The sequence below is a fragment of the Perca flavescens genome, chromosome 3 (genome assembly GCF_004354835.1).
Source record: "Perca flavescens isolate YP-PL-M2 chromosome 3, PFLA_1.0, whole genome shotgun sequence".
Lineage (NCBI taxonomy): Eukaryota > Metazoa > Chordata > Actinopteri > Perciformes > Percidae > Perca > Perca flavescens.
In genome coordinates this window covers 14,734,392-14,757,673 of record NC_041333.1, presented here as the reverse complement: position 1 = coordinate 14,757,673, position 23,282 = coordinate 14,734,392, and the positions used below count along the sequence as shown (strand labels likewise).

The 23,282-nt window shown below is 40.0% G+C and overlaps 3 protein-coding genes across 4 annotated transcripts in view; 1 reads left to right on the top strand and 2 right to left on the bottom strand.

The window, feature by feature from the left end:
- Positions 1-630: 630 nt before the first annotated feature.
- Positions 631-873, bottom strand: sptssb (serine palmitoyltransferase, small subunit B). Its single transcript, XM_028573956.1, has one exon. The coding sequence runs from the start codon at positions 871-873 to the stop codon at positions 631-633; it is 243 nt and encodes an 80-aa protein (XP_028429757.1).
- Positions 874-6,857: 5,984 nt separating this feature from the next.
- nmd3 (NMD3 ribosome export adaptor) lies at positions 6,858-19,226 on the bottom strand. Of its 2 annotated transcripts, none has more exons than XM_028573006.1 (16): positions 19,093-19,226; positions 18,601-18,690; positions 17,428-17,562; positions 17,159-17,255; positions 16,390-16,470; positions 15,757-15,885; positions 14,720-14,810; positions 13,952-14,030; positions 13,394-13,490; positions 12,619-12,736; positions 9,620-9,765; positions 9,165-9,277; positions 9,007-9,079; positions 8,670-8,776; positions 7,436-7,506; positions 6,858-7,316 (listed from the first exon to the last, which is right to left on the bottom strand). In XM_028573006.1, the coding sequence occupies exons 2-16, from the start codon at positions 18,642-18,644 to the stop codon at positions 7,183-7,185; spliced, it is 1,515 nt and encodes a 504-aa protein (XP_028428807.1). In that variant the 5' UTR covers positions 18,645-18,690; positions 19,093-19,226; the 3' UTR covers positions 6,858-7,182. The 2 variants fall into 2 exon arrangements, with proteins under 2 accessions (XP_028428807.1, XP_028428808.1); XM_028573007.1 differs by having other exon boundaries at positions 19,126-19,226.
- Positions 19,227-20,858: 1,632 nt separating this feature from the next.
- Positions 20,859-23,282, top strand: part of ppm1lb (protein phosphatase, Mg2+/Mn2+ dependent, 1Lb) — a 46,362-nt gene continuing 43,938 nt past the window's right edge. The window contains exon 1 of the mRNA XM_028573008.1: positions 20,859-21,833. Coding sequence (XP_028428809.1) covers positions 21,435-21,833 — 399 coding nt within the window. The 5' untranslated portion in view covers positions 20,859-21,434. The remainder of the gene's footprint in view (positions 21,834-23,282) is intronic.

Below are 23,282 nucleotides of genomic sequence, written 5' to 3'. Positions count from 1 at the left end.
GACAATATAAAACGACAGAGAATTTTGTGCACTACATAGTAAATGGCTTGGGGTGTTGGGTTTAAAGGTGTGGGTGTTAACCAGTCAGGGAGGGTCTACGAAAATACCCTATTGAGTTATTTTATGGGGAAATAGGGTGTTTCAGGGTTTTGACTTGAGACTAAAAGTCAGGATATCTCCGCCTCTGCTGCTTTGATTACAAACACTTTTGAATCTGTCTCTAACACGTTTTTTTTTTTTTTTTTGGAAGTGGGAATGTAGCATAAAAGTCATGATGGAAAGAAGAGAGTCTAGTATTTTGTAGTGAGACGAGTACTATGTACTACCAATGTATAACCCTATCATGCAAAACCCAGAGGTGGTATGCACTCACGCAGGACATATGGTGAGAAAGACAAAAACAAATAGGACAATCAACATTTCACAAGACGTTTCACAGCGACAGGGGTGAAAGTAATGTAGAGTTGTGTGTCTAATACCACGGGGTAATGCCAGAGGGCTTGGGATGTAAAGAAGATAGTAAGGCTCTGATTTCCAGATCATTTCATTAAGATCTTCATATTTTCATATTATCTGAGGTGCTAATCCACCCAGTTGCTGCCTCTTTTTCCTCCATATTCTCTCCATCTTTTAGTTCATGAGTGCCACGGTGCTCTCAGGCTGGCTGCCGATGATCTTAGAGAAAAACTCCAGTGCGAGGCGCACGTGGATGGGCACAAAGACATACGAGGTGTAGATCACCATGGCGATGGCGGAAAAGAGGATGGAGTTGAAGATGGACTTCTCCCAGGGCTCCAGGACATAGATGCCAGTGATGAGCAGGTACTGGTAGTACAGCCATGACAGGTACTCCCTTAAGTTCTTGAAGTTCATCTTTCAAACTGGACGGAAGGAAAATGGAGGTGTAGTGTTGTGAGATTCAAGTTGTAAGAAAGAGATGGTTGGAAGGGGGAGGGGGGGGGGAGGGGTGAAGATAAAAATACTCCACTACAAGTCCTGCATTCAAAATGTGAAGTACAGACATATTAAATACTAAAAATCTAAGGATTCATAAGGTAGAAGAATGGCCCCTGTCAATATTCTAAATTATTGGATTATCATTAGAAATGAAATGTGTGAGCAGTATTTGGTGTTGCTAGGAGTAAAGCTACTTCATCTACTGTCAGCTAGTTTAATCTATAATGATACATCATACCAGGGGTGGCGAACCTGTGGCTCTTGAGCCGTATGCGGCTCTTTGCCTGCTCCTTTGAGGCTCTTACTGTGTGCTGTGTTATTGGTGGATTTTGTTTTGTTACTTTTTTAAACATTTCAGATAATAAAAAAAAAATAAATAAAAAGCATTTGAATGCATCTGCCAGTACATTTGCCAATTATTTTAAAATAAAAAATAATGCAGCAGAGTTTTTTTATGGACAGATTCTGCAACCTGAGGAAAATCAGTGGCCACAGATCACCTTCCTCATTAACCCTTTTACTGCTGAATCAGATTGTTTGAAAGCCCCTCTAGTGACAAATGAGTGAAAGAGTCGCTTCGAGTGGCCACAACTGAGAACAACCAAACCTAAAATGGATTGTGGATGACAAAGACTGTCAGGTTTCACACTGAGTCAATCTAAGTAAGAAAAAATACCTATGAAAACTGCTATGTATTATGACTGTCATTAGATCTGGAAGTCACTGTTGCTGTTGTAATGTGGACGTGGCTCTTAATGCTAAACTGGTTGGCCACCCCTGCATCATACTGTATGAGCTGATTATATATTTTGTAAATCCTTAATCCTCAAAGTTGTCGAACGAATGCAGTGAAGTAAAAAGTCCAACATTTTCCTCTGAAATGTTGTGGAGCTGAAGTAAAAAGTACCATTAAATGGTAATACTCTCAACTTACGTTTAGTATACTTGAGTAAATCTACTTAGTTACTTTCCATCACGATGTACTTCTTACATAAAACCTGTATTTTAGTTGGTCAATGTAATGAGGACACCCTGAACAAGAGGAATTTACCGTTTTTGGAAAAAATACCAACTACCACTATAATTTTTCAATCCTGAATACTAATACTCGGATTAAGCTATGTTCTGCCCGGTGTTAATATTATCCTGTATATATTATAACTGTGTAACCAACATGAGAAATAGTCCTTGGGGCTGTGTGTTTATTAATAAGGAAGTGTAAAAGGGAATTAGATGCAAACCCAGCCCCCCCCCCAAACCCACAGCAGAGCCCTGAGGGGGAAACCAAGCAGGCCTCATGGGGTCTTATAGGATTCATTTGTGTGGGTAGAGAAACACCAATGAAATTAAACCCAGGGGTCCCAACATCTTCACTAATTTTCCTGGCACACATACACATCTTACCACACACCTGGGGCACCTACAAAGAGCTACTTATGCGAGAAGGGTGATGAGAAGAGTTTTCTACGTGCACAGGCCAAAACTTGCACTTTAACAAACTGATGAAATAACACTCGCTTGTTCTAAAGCTGTGTTTGCAGGAATTATGGTGCTGTAATTGGTGTACAAGTTTTCTAAATACGCCTTATTTAATTAAAAACTATATGTTTATATGACATGTGCTGTCAGATGACGTACTATGCTGTGCGATTAAGTCCATCCCCCACTGTATAAAGTACTGGGTGCTATTAGAATGTCTTTAGTCATACTCTGCAGAGTGAACTCAGGAGCTTTGGTTTGAAATAAAGGTCCTTAATTTTATCACCATTTTGGTCACCTTGAATAATTCATTTATTAAGTAAGACACTTTACCTTACATAATAGTTGCAGGCATTAACAGATCCTGCCACACAGGTCAACGGGTGCACTACATATGTCTCCCTAAGAAAATCAATTAGAAAGAAGAAAAATTACTGCAGTTCTTTATATCCTGTCCTTCAAAGAATTGATTTCAATAATAAATACTACTTAGTTTATAAATCACTGAATGGTTCAGGGACAAAATACAGTTCTGATCTTTTGTTACATTATGAACCATCCAGTCTGCTTTCTGTGCCCAGAATCACAACTAAATTTGGAGAAGCAGCGTTCAGTTTTTATAATTATGCTCCACAAATCTGGCAAAAACTCCCAGAAAACTGCATGTCCACTGCAGCGCTTAGTTCTTTTAAATCAAGGCTGAAGACTTTTCTGTTTGACACCGTCTTTTATTAAATCAGTTGTTTATTTCTTACACTGTACTGTAACTTTATTATTGTATTTTATACCGGTTATTCTATTTTAGCGGTTTTGTTGTGCTATTATCTCTTTAATTAATGTTTTATGTAAAGCACTTTGAATTGCCTTGTTCCTGAAAGTTGCTATGTAAATAAAGTTACCTTGCCTTGCAGGTGTAGCTTACTGACCTGGAAAAAAACTGGATAGGTCCTTTTTTTTTTAATAGCTAGTCTACTCTGCAGGATGTAACCAAATACAATTCCTTGACATAACTAGGACTGTTGTAATAAAGTTACAAGCATTTAGATGGTGATCAGCATCCTTTAACCTGAATTTGGATGGTACCTTTATTCAAATGCCTTAATAAACAGGCTACCTCAATTAACAAGTTTGGCCCACAAAACTGCAAAAGAACTTAAGCGAAAGTTAAACTCCCTGCAAAGATGGTATAAATGTATTAATGAATAATGACCTGCACATAGCAATGATACATTCCATCACTCCTCAGTTTAATAGAAAGAATATTGTAGAGGGGATATATCAGCTCTTGAGCACTCACTGTAGCCTGTATTGTGTAGGCTATAATCAAATCCATATGCTGAGACTCACCTTAGCAGCTGACGTGAGATCCCCTGGATATCTACTACTGATGGAGATAATTACAGGACGAGCTACAGACAACAGCCCCCGACCCGCTGTTGCTGCTCCGCTGCTTTGTGTGAAAACAAAAAGCTGCCTCGCCAGTTTGTCACTGGCCTATAAGTAGGTCATAGACTATAAAAAATGACACCACACCCACTACTAGTGCTTACACTCACCTGTAGGTGGAGTGACCGAGGGCTCTGTGTGTGCGTGTGTGTGTGTGTTCAAAAGAAGAACATTTGAGGCTCAGTAGGAGTCGGTGTTATCCAGCCGTGATAAGTCTTTGTGCAAAATCATTAAACTTTCTTCAGTCCGTGACACATCTGTCCCACCATGCTGCAGCCCGACACCGCGCCACAGTAGCCACCGGGCAGCAGGATGGATAACACACCGTGTCAGCAGTTATTATTATCATGCGGGTTATTATATGGACACTAAATATTGAACAAATATAAAATCTTACACTGAACGTAAAAAGAATTCTGACAGCTTAATATTCAGCTGCAGTCTTTAGTTGTCTGTCCTGCTTCTCTTAAGCCTTACTTACTGTACGACTAAATAGGAAAAGTTAACAAGCTATACATATTTTTATCACTTTCATGATAAGAATATTTTGCAGTGTTTCTATAATACCACTGCAGTGCATACAACATTTATAGGACCACAGTGTCATTCTGAAAACTAATTAGCACTTTCAAAAAGAAATGCAAATAATATCTTGGATCAGACATTAGTCTCTGCTCTTTTGTCCTCATACATTTAGCATACATGTGTTTCTGCATTTTGGTGGTAGATATATGATTATGCATGTTAATTATGAATGATAATCTTACATTAAATACAAGAACTCAGAAACCGAGAAATGACTGAGGCGTGTGACTGGTCAGGTGTGAATCAGGAAACGTTTTATGCACCAACCACAGAGTTAACTAACTCTTAATATGTCTTGGAAAACCACTAAAAGCCTAATATGCATACTCTGATACAAAATATATAAACGTTTTCTCTATTCTCTTCAAAGTCCCTGCCTAAACGAGGGATGTGAAAAACCTGAACCTTTAAATGCACAACTCAAACAACCCTAAAAAATAAATTCAAGCAAGCTGAGAAGTTGTCCCTTTTGCTTTAGGGCAATTACAGTAGACACAGAGTTAAGAAAACATTATCTCCTATCTGCATAATGTTTGCTGACCTGCTCAATTCTTGCATTTGACTTGACAACGCTATTCCTTACTGATGTGTAAACACGCACTGGTTACGCATGGATTCACTGCGATTTGGTCAGCGTCACAAGGATGAGGACTGGTTTAATCCCAGACACATTGCCTGAATAACATTTTCCCGTTGTAGAGATTTAACACCTCTTTGTAGTATAATTATCGACTGTCTTTGCATAAACAGTCCTGACCTGCTTCGCTGAAAGTAGTTTGGAAATCAGTATTCAAATCAGAATGTCAACCTTTTTAATAGCTCAGGTGCTGTTGGGAATCGAAGCTCCGTCAACATGCCATTGGTCTTCTTCTACCGAGAAAAAGTCGGTCTGTAATGGTAGGAATTACGTAAGGGGGCTAGAGGCAAAGCAAATGGGTCAGAAGGGCTCAGTTTGTGCACATGATGCAAAGATAGTGAGAAAATCAGAGAAATCAGATCAACAGGATGGTGATCAGAAAAAAAATAAAAGTAGAACCCCTACTCTCGTTGTTGTTGCCCAAACCCACACACACCTAAACACTCAAGAGGGGATTCATCTCACTGACTTTCTTTTACCGTTCCACCAGCTCAGGTTTGTGAAAAACAAGACCAAGACGCCTCCTCCCTCTTCAAGTTAGAACGCGAGACATGTCACACAGACATGGGATACACACATTCCTCTGGGGTCTTAGATTACATAAAGCCTCATATCAGTAGGTCTGCACAGCCATGCAACAAACCTAGTGATACAAAAACGTAAGTTACATTATGGTTTGAATGTCATGCTGAAGGATGTGTGTGTGCACATTTCATGGTTTTACATTCCTAAAATCATCAGGGATCATCCAAAGCATTTGCTCCTAAAATGTATACAAACTCTGTCCTTTTAAGCCATTTAAAACTACACTTTTTAGGGCAGCTGCTTTACACAGTATACCCTTCCTCTTTTTCATATGTTCCCATAAAGTTGCTTAAAATGTCCACGACAGTGTACCGAGTCCTAGCATTTGATCCATTATAACAGGCTATATACACAAGTACATATTAGAATCAAGACATACAGAAAAAAAAAGAAAATTGATAATGTTTACATTATAATAATTACTTTCCACTCTCTTTGGCTGAAAAGGTGGTGCAGCTAGGTGAGTATTTACATAATGCCCATGGTAGGCAAATAATGCCATTAACAGGCTTGGCCGGGCTTATTACAAGTGTGGCTATTTGAATGCATTACATCGGTTTTGTTAGTGGCCCAAAGCTCCCTCTGGTGGATATGTATAGAAAAGTACTTGCCAGGTTTTGAGTATGTGATGTTTTCATGTGCAAAATAAAAGGTAACACTTTACTTTAAGGTATCTACATAAAAGTCACATGACACTATCATGAACACATGACACTGTCATGACCGAATGACACTTACTAAAAGAAGCGTTATGTCATAAACATTTATGACTTGTTTATAATGTTTATGACACATTCATGACAGTGTCATTTCACTCTTATGTAGATACCTTCAAGTAAAGTGTAACCAAAATATATACTCAAAGCAGACAGTATGCATTGTTTTTTGAGAGTGCTGTTGATGCACACTACTCTCCCTCAGTGCACATTTTTTGCCAGATGCTCACAGGTGGCAAAAGAATTTGCAGAGTGAACTCAGGAGCTTTTGTTTTAAATGAAAGTCCTTAATTATATAATAATATACTTTTGTGAAGTTTAATTGGCAGTAGCTTTCCAAAGTGGCAGTTGTATTGCCATCTGAGTACTTCGTGTATATAATTAGTATGTAGTATGGATTTGGGACCCAGCTAATGTCTTTTAATCCCCAAGCAGAAAACATCTAGGAAAAGTATAGGACAATTATTTATTTTGATATAGTGAAATAGATGCACTTCATTTTCACATAACTCCAAAAATGTTACATGGCAAAGGGAGAAAAGAGTACTTTAGAAGCATATTTGTGTGGCACTAATTTAACCCACACGGGATTTAACTAATGAGTTATTACATCACAGTCCGATGAACTGTGGATTGTTTCTGTGTGAAACATTATTTGTCAATGGTTCAATCAGTCCTCAATCTGCTGTCAGTTCAGTTCTGTGTGTAACTGTGTCATCAGCGGACCTGTATTTGACAGATCCGCTGTCAGCGTCACACAGGCAGGATGCTGACCGGCTAGTCAGTCATCATCTCGGCCCCCTCTTCTCCTGTTGCATCCGTTAGGCTGAGCTCCTCCAGCATCTCCATCAGGGACACACGTGGTGCTCCGTCATCATCAGTGTCGCTCTCCACTGGAATCTTTGACGCATCTGAAATTTAAAAAATCAACCTCTATTCATTACCTGTCCATCCACCTCATCATCTATAATAAACAAAAGTGTCTGAGTACACTGGTGCAGTGAAAAGTCTGCAGCGTCCAGCTGCTCACCTCTGTAGATGTTAACATTCTTCCTCAGAGCCTCATCCTCCTCCAAGTCCTCCAGGAAGTCCTGGTATTGTCTGAAAACAGAAAAGCAAGTTAAAAGGAAAACCTATGTGGTGCCACATTACAGAGAAAATATTTACAGGATACATGGCATCCTTGGCACATTTTCAGACCATTCACTAAATACGCACAACAACGTTATGTCTTTACTCACCATTTCAGGTATTAAGCGTTTACCCTTGTGTGTGTGTGTGTGTGTGTGTGTAGCTGGTGAGCGAGGGAGAAGTGAGAGAGTGCCGGCGATTAGCTCCGCAGCGAGTAGTGACTCTAGAGTCATATAGTGAGAGAAACAAAGTGTCTCCCCTGTTCTTTCTGACCACGGTGGGAAATCTGGAGCAGGAAAAGTTAACTATCTTGTTGATTTCATGTTGTTTACGGAGAAGGAGAACCAGGAAATGATGCAACGCTACCAAGCCACGCCCACGGCAGTCGCTATGACGACCAGCCATGCTGAGGCGATACTAAAATCTGCAATGGAAAAGGGACGCACAGTGCACCGAGTCGAGGCGAGTAGAGTCGAGGCGAGTTGAGCAGGTACCATGTAATGGAAAAATGCCATTAGATGTATTCACCTTATTTTTTGTAAGAATATTTTACAAGAACTTTACAAAGCACTATCGCATTTAAGGACAAGTCTGGGGATATTTTAAATTTTTCTTATTGTCAACGTGTCCAATGAAAAGACCAAAACCACCATGAATTGATCTGACTGACATCATTTAGTATTATCTGTGTCGCCATCCTTTGTGCCATAGATGCCAAAAAAAAACTATTAAAACACATAAATGAGCCACACTGTGAAATGCCATGCGTTTTCATCATGTGTGTGGACCATGGGCACTGTGATTTGAATTGAGCCAGTCCAACAAACAACATTTTGCTGCTGTAAATACTCACTAGAGCACCAAATATGCATTACTCTAAGCCTGGAAATAGTCCCCAATGAATGCAGTATTTTCTCCAGTTCGAGTAATTTTTTGCTAAAAACTACTGTGCCCAGCTGTTTTAGTAAATTATTTTGTCTTTTTAATTTTTAATTAATTTTAATAAAGAATATCACTAGTCTTATCCTCTAAAGATGACTAGTTAAACATGAGAGTTGAATAACATTTCAAATTCTTGAAGCTTTAATTCATTCACTTCAAGAGAATTCAGAAACTCCACATTACTCTCCTACCTCTCATCATCTGTGTCCATGCCTTCTCGCTCTCTCTCCATCTCCTGCAGTTTCCAGTTCCTGCGCTTCGCCCTCCTGCTGCGGTCGTAGCTCTTCTTGATCAGCACCTTAGAGGGTCCACATCGAGGTTGCACAATTAAAACACCACAGCAACTTGTCTACATAGTTTTCCCTATGTGATGCCATGCCTGAATGTAGTATTCTTTCCAAGGATTTGATCACATCTACAGTCAGTATTTCATGTTGCCACTAGAGGACAGTGTTAATCAAGTCGACAATAGCTACTTAAAAGGGATCACGGAAGCCCAGGTTTATTCACGGAGGAGTTGAGTCTTACCACATCAGGAACGTGGTGAGGGTTCATCTTATTCAGGTACTCGTCATTGACGTTGGAATTGGCAAAGTCAAATCTGTAGTGCGAGAAGTACACGTGCCATGAAGTGTCAAGTGTAGAGCCTGCAATCAAGTCTTTACTGCCCACCTGACCGTACTCACCCTAGCACCAGGTCGCCGATGTTGAGCAGGTGGCCCAGGAATGTACGGCAGTGATACTGCTGACTGGTGTTCATCTCGGATGTTTTCTGGACCCACACCTCAGCCAGGGTGTGCTGTCACACACACAGACACACACAGGGAATATAAATGTAGTTTCAAGTCTTTCAAAACACCTTGTTCTTTTCCTCCAGTTTGTTCAGACAGTTGCATCAATACGGATGCAATATTCAGAGTAAAGAGAGAGCGAAGCGTGTCCCTACAACCTTCATCCCCCGCGCCATCGAAACCAACACTCCTGTGTGTTCCCGTAGTTTTGGCCTGAATCCCGCATACAGAATCAGGGATAACCCAATGCTTCGCTATTGATTTTGCTTCCAAGAGAAAAGCAATGTTCCCTCATAATGCAATCTGGTCCACACCCCCACCCACCCACCCCCACACCCACACCCACACACCTTATTGGACCTCATGCCAGCTCCAGCTCCCAGCTTCTGGTTCCTGATGATGTCAGTGTCCATCACGATGAACTCCTCCAGTTGCCGTGGGTTACAGAGACTATTGAAGGGGTAACGCCAATATGTGCTCCCATCCACTTCAGCAACTAAGGAGTTAAGAGATTATTTAGGTATTTATTACTGACAGTTTTACTCTGATAAGACTAGTCATTAGAGCAGACAGCCCAAAACGTGAGCACAAATTATATAGCACCATCTCATTTTTACTTGAGAAATGAGATAAATCACATATTTTCATGACAGCATTTCAGTTTTTCAGACACTCCATCATATTCTAAGTTCCTATCTTTAAAAGCCACATGGGTGCAAAAGGAAGCTTTATCTGTCAGTGTTTTTCTGTCTGTACATACAATACAGTATTCCAAATAATCCAGACAGTGTTTTTCTGTGTATATTTCAAGTAAACTGAAGCAGACAAACGCCAACACAAATAGTTTTAATACTAAGTTAATTGCCTACTGCAGCCAAAATGTGCTGAACAGAGCTCTGCCTTGAGGCTGTTACAGCTACTCAGCCGGCTCAAAAACATTCGGCAACAAAAATAGCCTGCTCTTTGAAGAGTAATTAAAAACGTGTGGGATGCTTACAGAATGTCAGAATTCTGTTGAGGAGCGTCTCGGCCTCTCACATAATACAGTACGTGATTACCCTAGATACAGAGGAAACACATTATCGCTATTTGTCAGCATTTATGTATTGATTATAAATCCCTCCAAATGAGCTGACTTGGCTATAACAGCATGTGGAAAAAATGTTTTCTTTTCTTTTTGGGAGCGTGTCTCGTGCTGCGCTGTGACAGCGAGCAGAGGGAAGCTGTTGAGTTAGACGACTGTGATGAACATGTGGTCAGCAGACTGGGGTCACCTTAGTGCAGCGCTGACGGCTTTCACTCACGCAATGACTCCGTTATATCACCGTGGTAACAAAAGGACATGCCTATGATGTTTCTTGTTTTACACACAAAGACACAAACGCATGAATATGCTGAACTTGTGGCAGTGATCGCTAAAGTGTAAATCATAAAATACACATAAGAGTATAATACTACAACACCGTAGTAAATATAGAGCTGAAATAATTCGTAACTTTTCAATCACCAGAAATAGGAAACTATTTTGATAATCATTTAAAAACTGAGTTTTTATAAAAGCAAAAAAGGATCGTATGCGACTTGTGTGATAGTAAACTCAATTTCTTGAGCTTTTGACTGTCGGATGCACAAAACAAGACCTTAACATTCATTTTTTACCATTTTCCGAAAAACCGAACCTTCAGGAAATTATCGTCATTTTCACATTAATCGATAACGTTAGATGCAGAACTAATGAAGGGAGTTGCCTAATCTAAGACTTCAGCTAACAATTCAAAATAGTGAAAATCTCCCATCTCTGTTCCCCTGAGCCCAAGGTAGCATCATATTAGCCGTTTTCTCCGCCCAACAGTCACAAAGAACAGAGAAAAGCACTAAATCCTCACATTTGAGAAGCTGGAAGCAGAGAATGTTTAGGATTTTTCATTGACAAATGCCCTTATTAATCAATGTTGTTAAATCATTTTCGGTTGATCTGCTTATTGTTTCAGTACTAGTCTTATTGATATTTTTGACGTGGTTTACTATAAGCAACTAGAATGGGATGACCGTGAGATTTTTTTTTTTTTTAAATGTCTACTCCCGCAGTGTACTGTATTGAAATTGACACAGAGCTAAATCTTGGGCTAAAATCGCTCACTAGAGAGAATGAACTTCTGTCAAGAATTATAAAAAGAGGCTTAAGACTTGTCTGATTAACCAAACTTAACCAGCTGTATTGATCTGAACTATTCATATCACATTTTGTTTGGCCTTGCTGTCCGCCATTTCTACTTACACATATCAGTCCACATATCCTCATTTTATCTATATTATTGTAATTTATTTTATGCCTTTGATGTTTATGTAGCCAACCTTATGTTTTTATTTTTATTTATTTTTTTATTCAGTGCTTACTTGTGTTCAATTTGTTGTTTAGGACACCTGTAAACACTCATCATCTATATTAATCCCCTCTTCCTTAGGTGAGACTCCTATGAGCCCCTAGGGGTTTTCTTAAACTCACCTGCACAATCTTTATTTTTTATTATTTAACCTTTTGTGTTATTGTTGTCTTGATTTTATTGTGCCAAATAAACAAATTCGAATTCAAAAAGCATTGGAAACCTCAGACGTGGTCTATATATAGAGCTCACATTACTGAATTGATGAGCAATGATTCAAACTTCAACTCAGCTGACAACAACCAGATACACAAGAGCAGCTATATTAAACCACAAGTAAATTGTAGTTAAATTGGATTGTACGGATGAGAAAAAAAAAAAAATTCACATATCCATTCTTTACCCCAGAGGTACTTCTTTACAAATGAAATAAATGTCAGACTGACTGACTGATGTGCACTCTTTTTAGAAAACAATAAATTTTTTAGAAATGTCTCATGTTACATTGTCTCCAGAAGTGGATTATTCAACTTTTGTTTTTTGTTAAAGAAGGAAAAGAAAATCGCAATATTCAATAATATCAAATACTTCTAGAATCACAATAATTGAAAATCACCATACAAATCGAAAGCCATGTATCGTGAAAAAAATCGAATAGTGGCCGGTTGAGCTCAGTTGGTCGAGCAGGCGCACATATATTGAGGTCTGCTCCTCGACGCAGCGGCCGCAGGTTCGACTCCGACCTGCAGCCCTTTGCTGCAGGTCGTTCCCCCCTCTCTCTCCCTTTTCATGTCTTCATCTATCCTGTGGAAGTAAAGGCCTAAAAATGCCCCAAAAAAGAATCTTAAAAGAAGAAGGAGAATCGAATAGGGACAAAAGCATATCGTCCCAGCCCTACTGGACTGTGGTGTCAGTTGGACCTGTTAGGACTCAGCGAACTCAGTAGAAGAAGTAGAAATACTCACTCTGCAGGGTGTTTGGATCAATCAGGTGGATGGTGCTGGTCACACGGACGCACACACACACTTGACCCATGTTCCCCAAACTCTGCGCCAGCCGTGGGGAAAGGCACACTACGTTGTCCTGGCAACCAGACAAAACCAGACAACCCGGGGGTCAAATTGAGGTTGAAGGAAAGGTAAAAAGACTTCAGACTTGCTCTAGAAGTTCACAGTGTGTGCGAAAAAAAAAAAGCCCTCGTCATATAGTCTAAAGTTTAAACACTATAATCCAATTAAGATGTTATCTGTTGATGGCAAAACAAGCACAGCACTAATCGGATTCCTGTTCTCATTCGTTGAAAATGTCATTCAAACATGCTATAAAAAAACCACACCCAAGTCTATGTACTGCTACGATAAGCACAGAACTAAAGCTAAATGTCAAAGGAGATGAAGGAACTATCGAGAGTAACGAATACACACCTGCCAAGAATCTCCATCCCTACCTTAGTTTTAATGTAAAAGTTATGTTTGAGTTTAATTTATTATCCAGGGTCAAAGCCAAATATAACATGCCTCAGGCTTTCATCTGCATGTCAGCAGATCCCAAGACAGCTTTCCGACACAACATTTTACTAAACTAAAAAAGTGATGCCCCAGAGGTGAGGTGTAAAGAAATAGGACTGCTCTCTCTGGCTTGTCTAAGGTGCTGAGCCGATATGGGTGTGTCTCCAACACTGGATTAATCGAGTGAAACAAAATCAAACTTGAATTAAAAACAAATCACAGAGCTGTATACCTTGCAGACGGGTACGATCTCCATAGAGTAGGTGCTCTTATAGTTGTACGTGTTTGAATGGATGTCATGGGAGATGAGGCGCTGGGATGTCTTTGACCTTTAAAATAGAAAAGAAAGTGTATCATCATCATCATCAGACGTCATACATTGTCATAATAAAAAGGGACTGAATGCAAGAAGATAATGAGCACACGACATGACAACATCTAGATGACTGTTAATGAAACGCGTAAGGGTTTTTGCAAATTATTAACATAAATAGTGATAAAAGCACACTAGTAAAAAAAAATTATGAATATTGTTCGTTAACAGAGCTGTATTATTTGTTCATGCATTTCTTTCATTAGGACATTTTATACTTTAACCTACATTTTGCTAAACGCCTACTAGCAAATTATTTTCTGTGACACTGCCATATTTGGTCATAAATGTCTGGAGTGTCATAATCAGTTTAAATCCTCTTGTGATTAGCATTTAAATAAAAAGGGGGAATGTTGTTGTTTTAATACTGAGCATGCGGATGATGTTGTCATAGACACAGGCCGAGGCGACGCTCACCTGCAGGGCACGGTGCACTGGAGGAAGTCGACCATCTTCTGAGCGTGCTGCTTGGAGCCATAGTAGAAATCAATCCCATCTGAGAGAGGAGAGAAATACCATCAAACATCACCACCCATAAATTTATCACAGGCGTGCTTCACGGGTCAACACCATTGCAGAATACATATGCACTGCATACGACACACACATGAGAGCAGATGAAGATGGGAGAAAACATGGCAGCCACATGTTGTAGCCTTCGTAAAGCTTTTTAAGTCCTGCCGAGATATGGAGATGATTTAAATTACACCAACAGACAAAACTCCACTTCACCATCCAAGAGCACAGAGAGCTGCTGCTGAGCTGGAACCTCAGTGCACAGCCTTTGTGCGTGTGTGCGTGCGCATGTGTGTGATGTAGCAGTTAGCGTCTCTACATAGGGTATGAATCAAGCTTGCATTGCAGGAATCTGATATGCCATGCCTGCTCTGATTACAGCACACTGATTAGATGCACAGCGCACGCACTCCTCTGAGGCCCACACGAGGACAGCCGTGTGGACTGATTGGGGCCAGTGATATGCATGCATGGCTTGCTGTCTGGTACGAGGTAATTAACACTCGACACATCATTATGTTCTGCTCGGTTCTAATCCACATTAGTTACGCCAGTGACGAATCAGACAAGGTCCCCACTGAGGAATATAGCAGGCCCCTCCCTTTAAAGATTTGTATACTATCAAACATGCAAAAATGAAATAAATGAATCCATATGCCATTGACCTACCATTGATTTCTTTGATGTTGAGGGCATTCTGGTGGAGTTTGTGCTTGAGAATCAGCTGCTCTAGATAGTAGAATGTCTTTTTATGAACGGTCTGTAAAAGTAAACACATTTTTCAGCATCATCATACAGAGATTCATATCTATTCAGCCTCATGCCCCAATTATTTAAACATGTATTGATATAAACCTCAAAACACTGTTGGGAAACAAGTGAGAACAAGTAGACCGTTCATGATTTTGTATGCTGCCAATTCCTAACTTCCTGTATAGTCGCTTCACGGTAAAAAACTTTTCAGTGAAGAGAAGTGACTTTATTGAGAAGTAGCTGCAGAAGGTATCAAGTCCACCAAGGGTATCTTAGCTTAGTTAAGTGGTAACAGCGGCTGAAGCTTGTTCCTGAGTAATCATCTCATAAATCTATGGTCTTTGTAGCACTGTAGCTAAGCCTGATTTACCTCCACACATCAGTCATAAAAAGGAAAAAGTGCAACCCTAGGATCAAGTGTTGTTTATCTTGCCATATACCTAGAGCTCTACGGTCATTTAACATAAAAAACACACAGTCACAGCTTCAGTCTTTAACACGCAATTGCAAAATCAACACAAAATAACAGGATTGTGAAAAGAGAGAGTAAACCGGGAACACTTAAAATGGAAAAATGAGAGGAACCAAAATAAACAAATTCTAATGGGAGTGAAACACAGGGTCATGATTAAGGGGTGCAGAGGCAAACATGCAATTGCCCAACATTCCTGTGAATGTGTGTGTATACAGCCTTTGTAGCCATTCAGCATCAATTTACTTTTCAAGCCCTCTTGCTACATTGACAACCAGATTCACAGAATATACGCTTTGGCAAAAATAAAACAGCTTTTATGTTTCAACTAATCAATACATATGTTAAACTAAGCATATAGCATGCGTGCATGCATGCAAAGTGTTTAAAAATGTTTGTTTTTTTTGTTTTTTTTTAAAAGGTTGACAATGTAAGTAGAGTTCAAGTACAATAATACAATAAAACAGTAACAGACTCCTACCTTCTGCCTAACTTGAACCACGGCCTTCCAGAAGTCCTTAGCTTCCACACGGTGGCAGTCGTCGCACATCTGGTACTGGATGACAAACTCAACCACAAAAACCTGCTGTAGGATAGCGCCATTCATCACCTGAAGAGGCAAAGACAGCAACAAGTTACACCATATCTATTGACAGCATGGCAAACAGTGACAAAAACTCTCTCTGTCATTCACTTCGGGGGGGGGGGGAACCCTGACATATTTCCATGTTGCCAGTTCTCAGCCATTTAGATACATCTGACCAGTGGGATCTGGAGACAGAATTATACAGACTCTCCAACAGCACAAACAAAAGAGTTGGCCCTAAAAAGCACAGGACTCAGGTTCTCACTAAAGGTCAACGAGATGAGATGACAGCCACTGGCAAAAACCCACTTCTCTCAAACACGCACGTGTGTTACACCATGACACTATTATTTTCACATATACAAATCAACATTTTACCTTCAAACATAAACTGTGCTTGCTGACAATTACTTCACAAAAGAACCCAGGTAACCTTTAGATGAAAAACACTTTTGTCCATCTGAGGTCAGTTTTCCTCCGTTGGAATATCACTATCTTACACTTAGCACTTCCACTCTGTTTTCTCACCTCTTTCTGGATGGTCAGTTTCATCTTAATCCTTTTGGAGTGTGGCTCTGTCCACAGGAAGCCAGCATCAATGAGACGCACCTGTGAGGACAGAGATGTTGTTGAATCCATAAAGTAACATGAGCCTCGAGTACTGCGGTGAACATTATCATAATAACAAGTTAGATACATGCTGTGGACACAATATTATCATAACACAATCCATGACCTGCAAAGAATACTATAACGTTTATAATGTTTTTTTTGTATGAACTGTGTTAAAAGGTGTTAATGCACCTTTATGGTTATTTCTGAGGCCATTGTTTCTGATATTGTATCAGGAAGCATTATATTATAAGAAGCCCCAATTAATTTGTCAATAAAAAGAGTCACTGCATGTCTGACACGGTCTTTTTTTGTTTTTTAATAGTATGATGTGTGTATAGTGCGATCCCTGCTGTGTTTTTTCTCTTTCTTTTGTTAAGATGTGTTAAAAAGTGGTTCTATACATAGCTGGAGCGGAAATGTGTGTATTGAATACCAGAACGCCAATAAAAAGAAAAGAAAAAAAAGAGTCACTGCATGTGTGTAAGCTTTTTTCTCCACACAACCCCATAAAAAACTTAGGAAAATCTAAAAAGATTGTACTAAACTGACTTCTTTCACAATCAGATATAATATATTAAAAATAATATATTAAAAATCAAGTAAGCTCAATAACAAGATGGAACTGAAACAAGCAAATATGCAATTGTCTGTTGTGGAGAAGATTAGTAAGAATCATACTTACTTTGGTCATCGAGCTCTTAATTTTTTTCAGACAAAGGGTGAGCAGCTCCCTGGACTCCAGGGCACACTGCACCCAGCTAGCTGGAGGCTGCAAGTACCTGCATAAAAGAAGAAGATGTACATTCAAGCCTCAACTTACCCCCTCCAAAAAAATCTCAAGATAACTTTATGTGAATCCTTATGTAAATGTTTTCTACAGAGAAACAATGATACTATCTGTGTATCATGTTGTTAAAAAAAATTAAGAGGAGCAAAAAGCATGAAACAAACCTTTCACACTGCTTGCAGAAGTGCACTGTGACTTGCTTGGGGATTCCCTCTGAGATGTCTACCTGAGTACGCAGGCAGGCTACACACATGTTGGCTGGGTTGGGAGGAATGGGGACGCCACATGTACAGCACAGGCTGGTGAGGAGAGAGGCAACATTGGTAAAACTCAGTGACATAACCAAATTATGTGGCATTTTACACCTCAATGGTCAATCAAGAAAATATGTTTTGGGAGTTTTTCATAAAGTTAACATCCACTATACTGTACATAACTGCTGACCAGTTCCCAAGGCATACCACAGTTTATTTTATTGTGTTTTCTTCCATCTTTCTAAAAGGCATATGTTTTGGTTAACTTTAACATGCTATGCAAGTGAACACTAACTGTTCACTTGCATAGCATAACGTTAAAGTTACAGCTCAATTTGACATGAGATCATGAATCACAGCAATGAACATTTAGATGCCTATGGTTTTGTCAAAATGACATTAACATTGTGCTCTAGAGCAGTTGAAATCACAGACTGTTTAGAAAACTCCTAGTTGCTGTGTTACCGTACAAGTGGGAAGCTTGGAGTTTTGACAACTAGCATGCAAACAGCAACCTGTTCAAATTCATCTGCTAGATTGGGGACATTTTATCCCGGTGTGCTGTCCATGGTTCTGTGCTTTATAACCTGTAAATCCACTGCTGTGCAGCAATCAACTGTTGACTGTTTCCCAATGATCAGTACTTTCAACTGTAATACAAGGATAGCATATGCAATATGAAAAACAAAAATGGCCAAATGTTTACTATGATAGATTGCCAGATCCCAAGTCTATCCAAATTAATTACTCAATACTGAAATAGCATGCCAGTCTTTGTAACCACAACATACGAAGGAGTGTGTGCTTTAATCCATCTGTCAATAAGGCAAACTTTTCTCTTTGTGAGCATTTCAACTTAACAAACACATGTAACACTAATAATCTTTAATGCACACACCATTTAGGTGTGCCATTGTATGTGCTGGCCTACTACAGAGCAATCAATATTAATAGTTACAGATGTGTTTTGCTACTTTGACAGGTCTAAACTGAGTCAGTCTTGAGAAAGGTCTATGATGTGACAGGCCTTACACAATACAACAGATTCGAGGACATAAATACCATTTATATATGTTCACTTACATATTCCCCTGGCTGCTTGTGGCAGGAGCTTGCATGTACTCCATTCTTGCCAACTTGACAGGTCAGTGTATGAGTGGATTTTTGTGATCTCTGAGGACAAAAACATACCAGATTTAACAGGCACAGCTTTGACAGTAACAAGACTGCTAGAGTATAGCCAACGTCAGCTGGTAGCGAGCACTGTGTAACAACTACAAACATTATTTCTATCAGCAGGTAAATATTATAATACTATGGGTTTGCTGTTCCCACTCACAAACAAAAAGACAGCTATAAAAAAAGAATGTTAGATCACTGAAAAAAAGATGCAGGGCAGGCTATAACGCTGCTAGCATCAGCTCACCATTCAGTATCAGAGAGTTAGCATTAGAAGCTAAATTGCTAGTTTTTATGGGTGATTCTAAAATATATTCGTAAAGAAACAAGCACACAATGTCAACCAAAAGTATACGATAGCTACAGCTGCTACAAGCGTGTAATGACAAAACTTACTAAAGTTATTTTGGTGGGAAATCCACAACACACCGTAAACAGTCCTCCACGTTTTCCCCACCGAGGATCGAGGGAGGCTTGGTGACGTCATGCAATACTCAAGGACCCCGGGACAGTTTTTGTCTGCCTGAATAAATGTCCTTCAAAAACATTTTAATAAGCTAATAAAAGGCTAAATAAAACATATTTGGCATTTAATGGTTAGATTAACTAATTCATAGTACTGAGCAATAGTATAAATACAACTGTTAGAAATCTGACATTAGAATAAAAGGTCATTTGACACAAGTTGCTACTTAAAATGAAATAAAAATGTAAGAACAGAAAAAAAAGAAAAGAAAAAAGAGAGAAGTAACTTTATCATGTCCCAATATCTAAAATGCTGCCCTGCTGCAACGTAATGTGGATAGGCCATACAAAATGTATTAGGCTACATACTGTATGACTATCTTAAACATTATGGCCAAGCCCCCGAAGTGAATACATAACTTGAATATTGTCGAGAAATGTATAGCATGTAAGCTTGACTTAAATAGGATTTAAGATTCCATAGGTCCATGTAGGCCTAGCTCAGTTTTAGTTAACACACTATGAAAACCAACCAACGGGATGTGGTGGGACCCCTGCGTGTCTGGGGCAGTTACACAGTTGGAAATCCAGTGCTCAATTTTGCGATTATTCATCTGATTATGTAAATTGTTACAATGAAATTTGCAAAATTAGGAACCTGTGTTGAAGAATTTATAAACCACGGTTTTTGGCCTTTTGGCACACCTGTGGTATGGCAGCTCCCTGAATGCCTTCGGGTGCTGTCGGAAATATCCAACTCAAAACGAGCGAACATTAACGATCATGCGTTAAATAGGCTCTATGAGTAGGCTAAAAGTAAATGCACAATGACAGAAAGCGTGGGAATATGTACACTACCAAGATGTGACTATTAATGGACAATATGCAAAGCCGTGTCCAAATCGCTTTACCCAGTTAGGCTATATGTAAAATTTGCTTAGCAAACACAGAACCAATACCAATTTTGACCCTAACTCTTATATAGTTTACTGTAACCTAATAGAATTACATTGAATAAAGTTCAATAATTTTGATCATTTGGATCATTTCAAGAGCTATGGTGCAGTATTTTGTGATTAAATGAAACCACAATATGTAAAGATGCTGGAACTCTTATTCCACTGCTCCAGCTGAAGTCTTAATGTAACAGGTGTTGGGTAGGGCCGGGGGATAATACAATTTCAGTGAACTCATACTGATGATATGATTTTATTATGTTATCATTCAATGATTGTATTAGGCTATATTTCTTTATCTTCTTTTTAAAAATCTAATTTTATTCCATTTGGATTTGGCGTTTTATTGTGTTTTTAAATGTCATTCTGATGCATTTATTATCTTAATGCAAAGCACTTTAAATTGCCTCTGTTTTTCAAATAGGCCTAAAGGTGCTTTGCATTAATTTCTATACTCAAATCAATTATTCTGTGCAAGATATAATTCAAAGTTATTTGAATGTTTCTAGACATACAATACATTCGGTCTGGTGTAGGCTGTGTGAGCAATTAATCTGACATTTTTTTGTCTATATATTTCCTTATTGTAATGAGCCCATTCATATAACAGACTTATTTGTGGATACTTTGTGACAATGTAGCCTACACGGCAAACTATTATAAAAGATTAAATATGCCTTACCCTACCACATACATAAGCCTATAGAGATTAATCACACTGCCTCCTCTGGGTCACTCACTCGTTTGAGGGACATTACGAGCTGCACCTGAAGGCAGCACCCCCGTTTAGTCAGTCAGCAGCAGAGAGTCGCAGCCAGTGTGGCAGCTGGGAATGTGGGGGTTTCAACAGACCGCTATTTTCAGAGCTGGGAACCGTAGCGGGGCTGGCCAGGAAGAGACGCTGCCCACACCTGTACTTTAGCCACCACACTGGCTTAATTTGAAGTCCAAACGGGCGACCTGCGTTTTCTGCCCAGAGGAGTCGGTGTTCTCGGACCGCATCAGATGGTCAACGGACAGCCGCTGGTGGCTCACTGCGGGGCTGCATGCTAGAAGGGAACCAGCCGGAGCATCGCGTTTGTTCCCGGGTCTGTGTACGTACGCTAAGACCTTACCTTCTGCCTGGTGTGTCCTTAAAAATGCACTAAAGTGACACTCGTTTAGTATAATCTGTATAGTGTCCCGGTGTGAAACGCTCGGTTAAATGTGTCTGTTTCACCGCTACCAAACCACTCACACGAACAACGATGGACTGAAATCTGCGGCTGGGGCGAGCGACACACAACCTGCCGCGATTTCCTGCATGTGAATAAATAAATGATAGAGGATACAATGACCCTGCTGTCTCTATTAGGTCGGATCATGCGTTATTTTCTGCTCAGACCGGAGACCTTGTTCCTCCTGTGTATCAGCCTGGCTCTATGGAGTTACTTCTTTCACACGGACGAAGTGAAGACCATCGTCAAGTCCAGCCGGGATGCGGTCAAGATGGTCAAGGGGAAAGTGGCGGAGATGATGCAGAACGAGCGGTTCGGTGGGCTGGACGTCCTGGACGCGGAGTTCTCCAAGACCTGGGAGTTCAAGAGCAACAACGTGGCCGTGTACTCCATCCAAGGCCGGCGAGACCACATGGAGGACAGGTTCGAGGTGCTCACCGACATCGTCAACAAGAGTCACCCGTCTATATTTGGGATTTTTGATGGCCATGGAGGAGAGGTGAGTAGGCTACAGTGTGGGGGATAAAGACAAGGTGTTGTCTGTATGTGTGTCTTTTTAAGGCATCCAGTCCACATTACTCTCACGTCTCTACACCACATACACCTGTTTGGGTACCCGTGGACCCCAAACTGAGCTGTAGGGGCCCCTAAAGTGTCTGGGTTAAGATGCCTTAAGTAAGCTCCAGTTGTGTATCTATCAGTGTTTTGTATTTATCATGTCTGGTTTACTGTCCAAAATGTATTAAATCCACAACTAAGACAACTAAGCCAAAATTGTCCTTAGACTTTGAATGGGGCATTTTTAAGATGAAAGTAGGCTATGCTTGTTAGAACAGCATCTAACAATGAATGTATTTTTTTAAACAATAAAATTACTAAATAGCTTTATCAAGTGTTGAAAATGATGTCAAATAAAGCCCATCAGAAGGGATTAGAGTCCAGTGATAGAATTGAATTAACTGCTTAACCTATTCTTCTGACCAGCTGCCACAATTTTAACTTTTCAGAGCAAATATTTGTGTCAGCTGATGAATGAGGGATGTATCGGATTCATAGCATTTTATTAAATCTACTTAAGTGTGGAGGTGATACTTTGTGGACATTTGGAGGGCTGGATCAGCCTGCCAGAGGTGGGGGGCAAAGATGAGCTGCTTTCAGGAATATGTAACCCCTAAGCACAATACTGTATTGATGAAGGTCTTCAAACTACTTTTTTGAGACAAAGATCCTCTTTAAGACCGGGCCTCGAGGTCCGGTAATAAAGCAGGGCCCACTTTAAGGCCCTTATCAAGTCAGTTGATATTGTGCGTTAGTGGTGCATATTCCCATACAAGGCCAAACCAGGTAAAGCACTGCAAGCCTGGAGATATTGGGGCCGTGGAGGCAATTAGTAATCCAGCCTTGGGCATTTGTCGTTGAGTATTTGTAGATACATGCAGCAGGAGCCGAGGATCAACAGCTGTGCGTAGGATCCCATAATTCCTTGCTACAGCCCTGCACACGCATTCAACCACACATGTCTGTTCTCTTCCAAAAGGCAAGGCAACTGCATCTTGTCTATTTACAGCTAAAAATCAAGCCAAAAATATCCACCTCTCATGTTTGTTTTTTGGTTTTTTTTGGCCAAAACAATTTTTTTAGGATGCAGACAGCATAGTCCCCATGGTCTAACATGATTATAGCTGGAAGGAGGAGGATCAAGTCAAATCGGAGTGCTTCATAGAGGCATATACATGCAGCTAGGGTTGGGCGATATGGAGAAAGTCAAATATCATGAGCTCAATACTATGAGCAAAGCATAACTGAAGTGGGTCATTAGATCACTGATTTGCTCCCCCTCCCCCCCCCATCCCATTCAATATTTGTTTGCAGCTAGGAAATGATGTCCTTTTCTTTTTGCGTCCTTGGTGCTAACTGATGTTCTCCAACATGAATGTGGCAGCGCATC

Bases quoted from the DNA above. Each gene is read 5' to 3' on its own strand.
- sptssb (XM_028573956.1), bottom strand. From the start codon at position 873: ATGAACTTCAAGAACTTAAGGGAGTACCTGTCATGGCTGTACTACCAG.
- nmd3 (XM_028573006.1), bottom strand. From the start codon at position 18,644: ATGGAGTACATGCAAGCTCCTGCCACAAGCAGCCAGGGGAATAT. The intron at 15,886-16,389 runs GTGAGAAAACAG...TTGCCTCTTCAG, and splicing joins AACTGACCATCCAGAAAGAG to GTGATGAATGGCGCTATCCT. The intron at 7,317-7,435 runs GTGAGCAGCTGG...TTTAAATTTCAG, and splicing joins GAATGTTAACATCTACAGAG to ATGCGTCAAAGATTCCAGTG.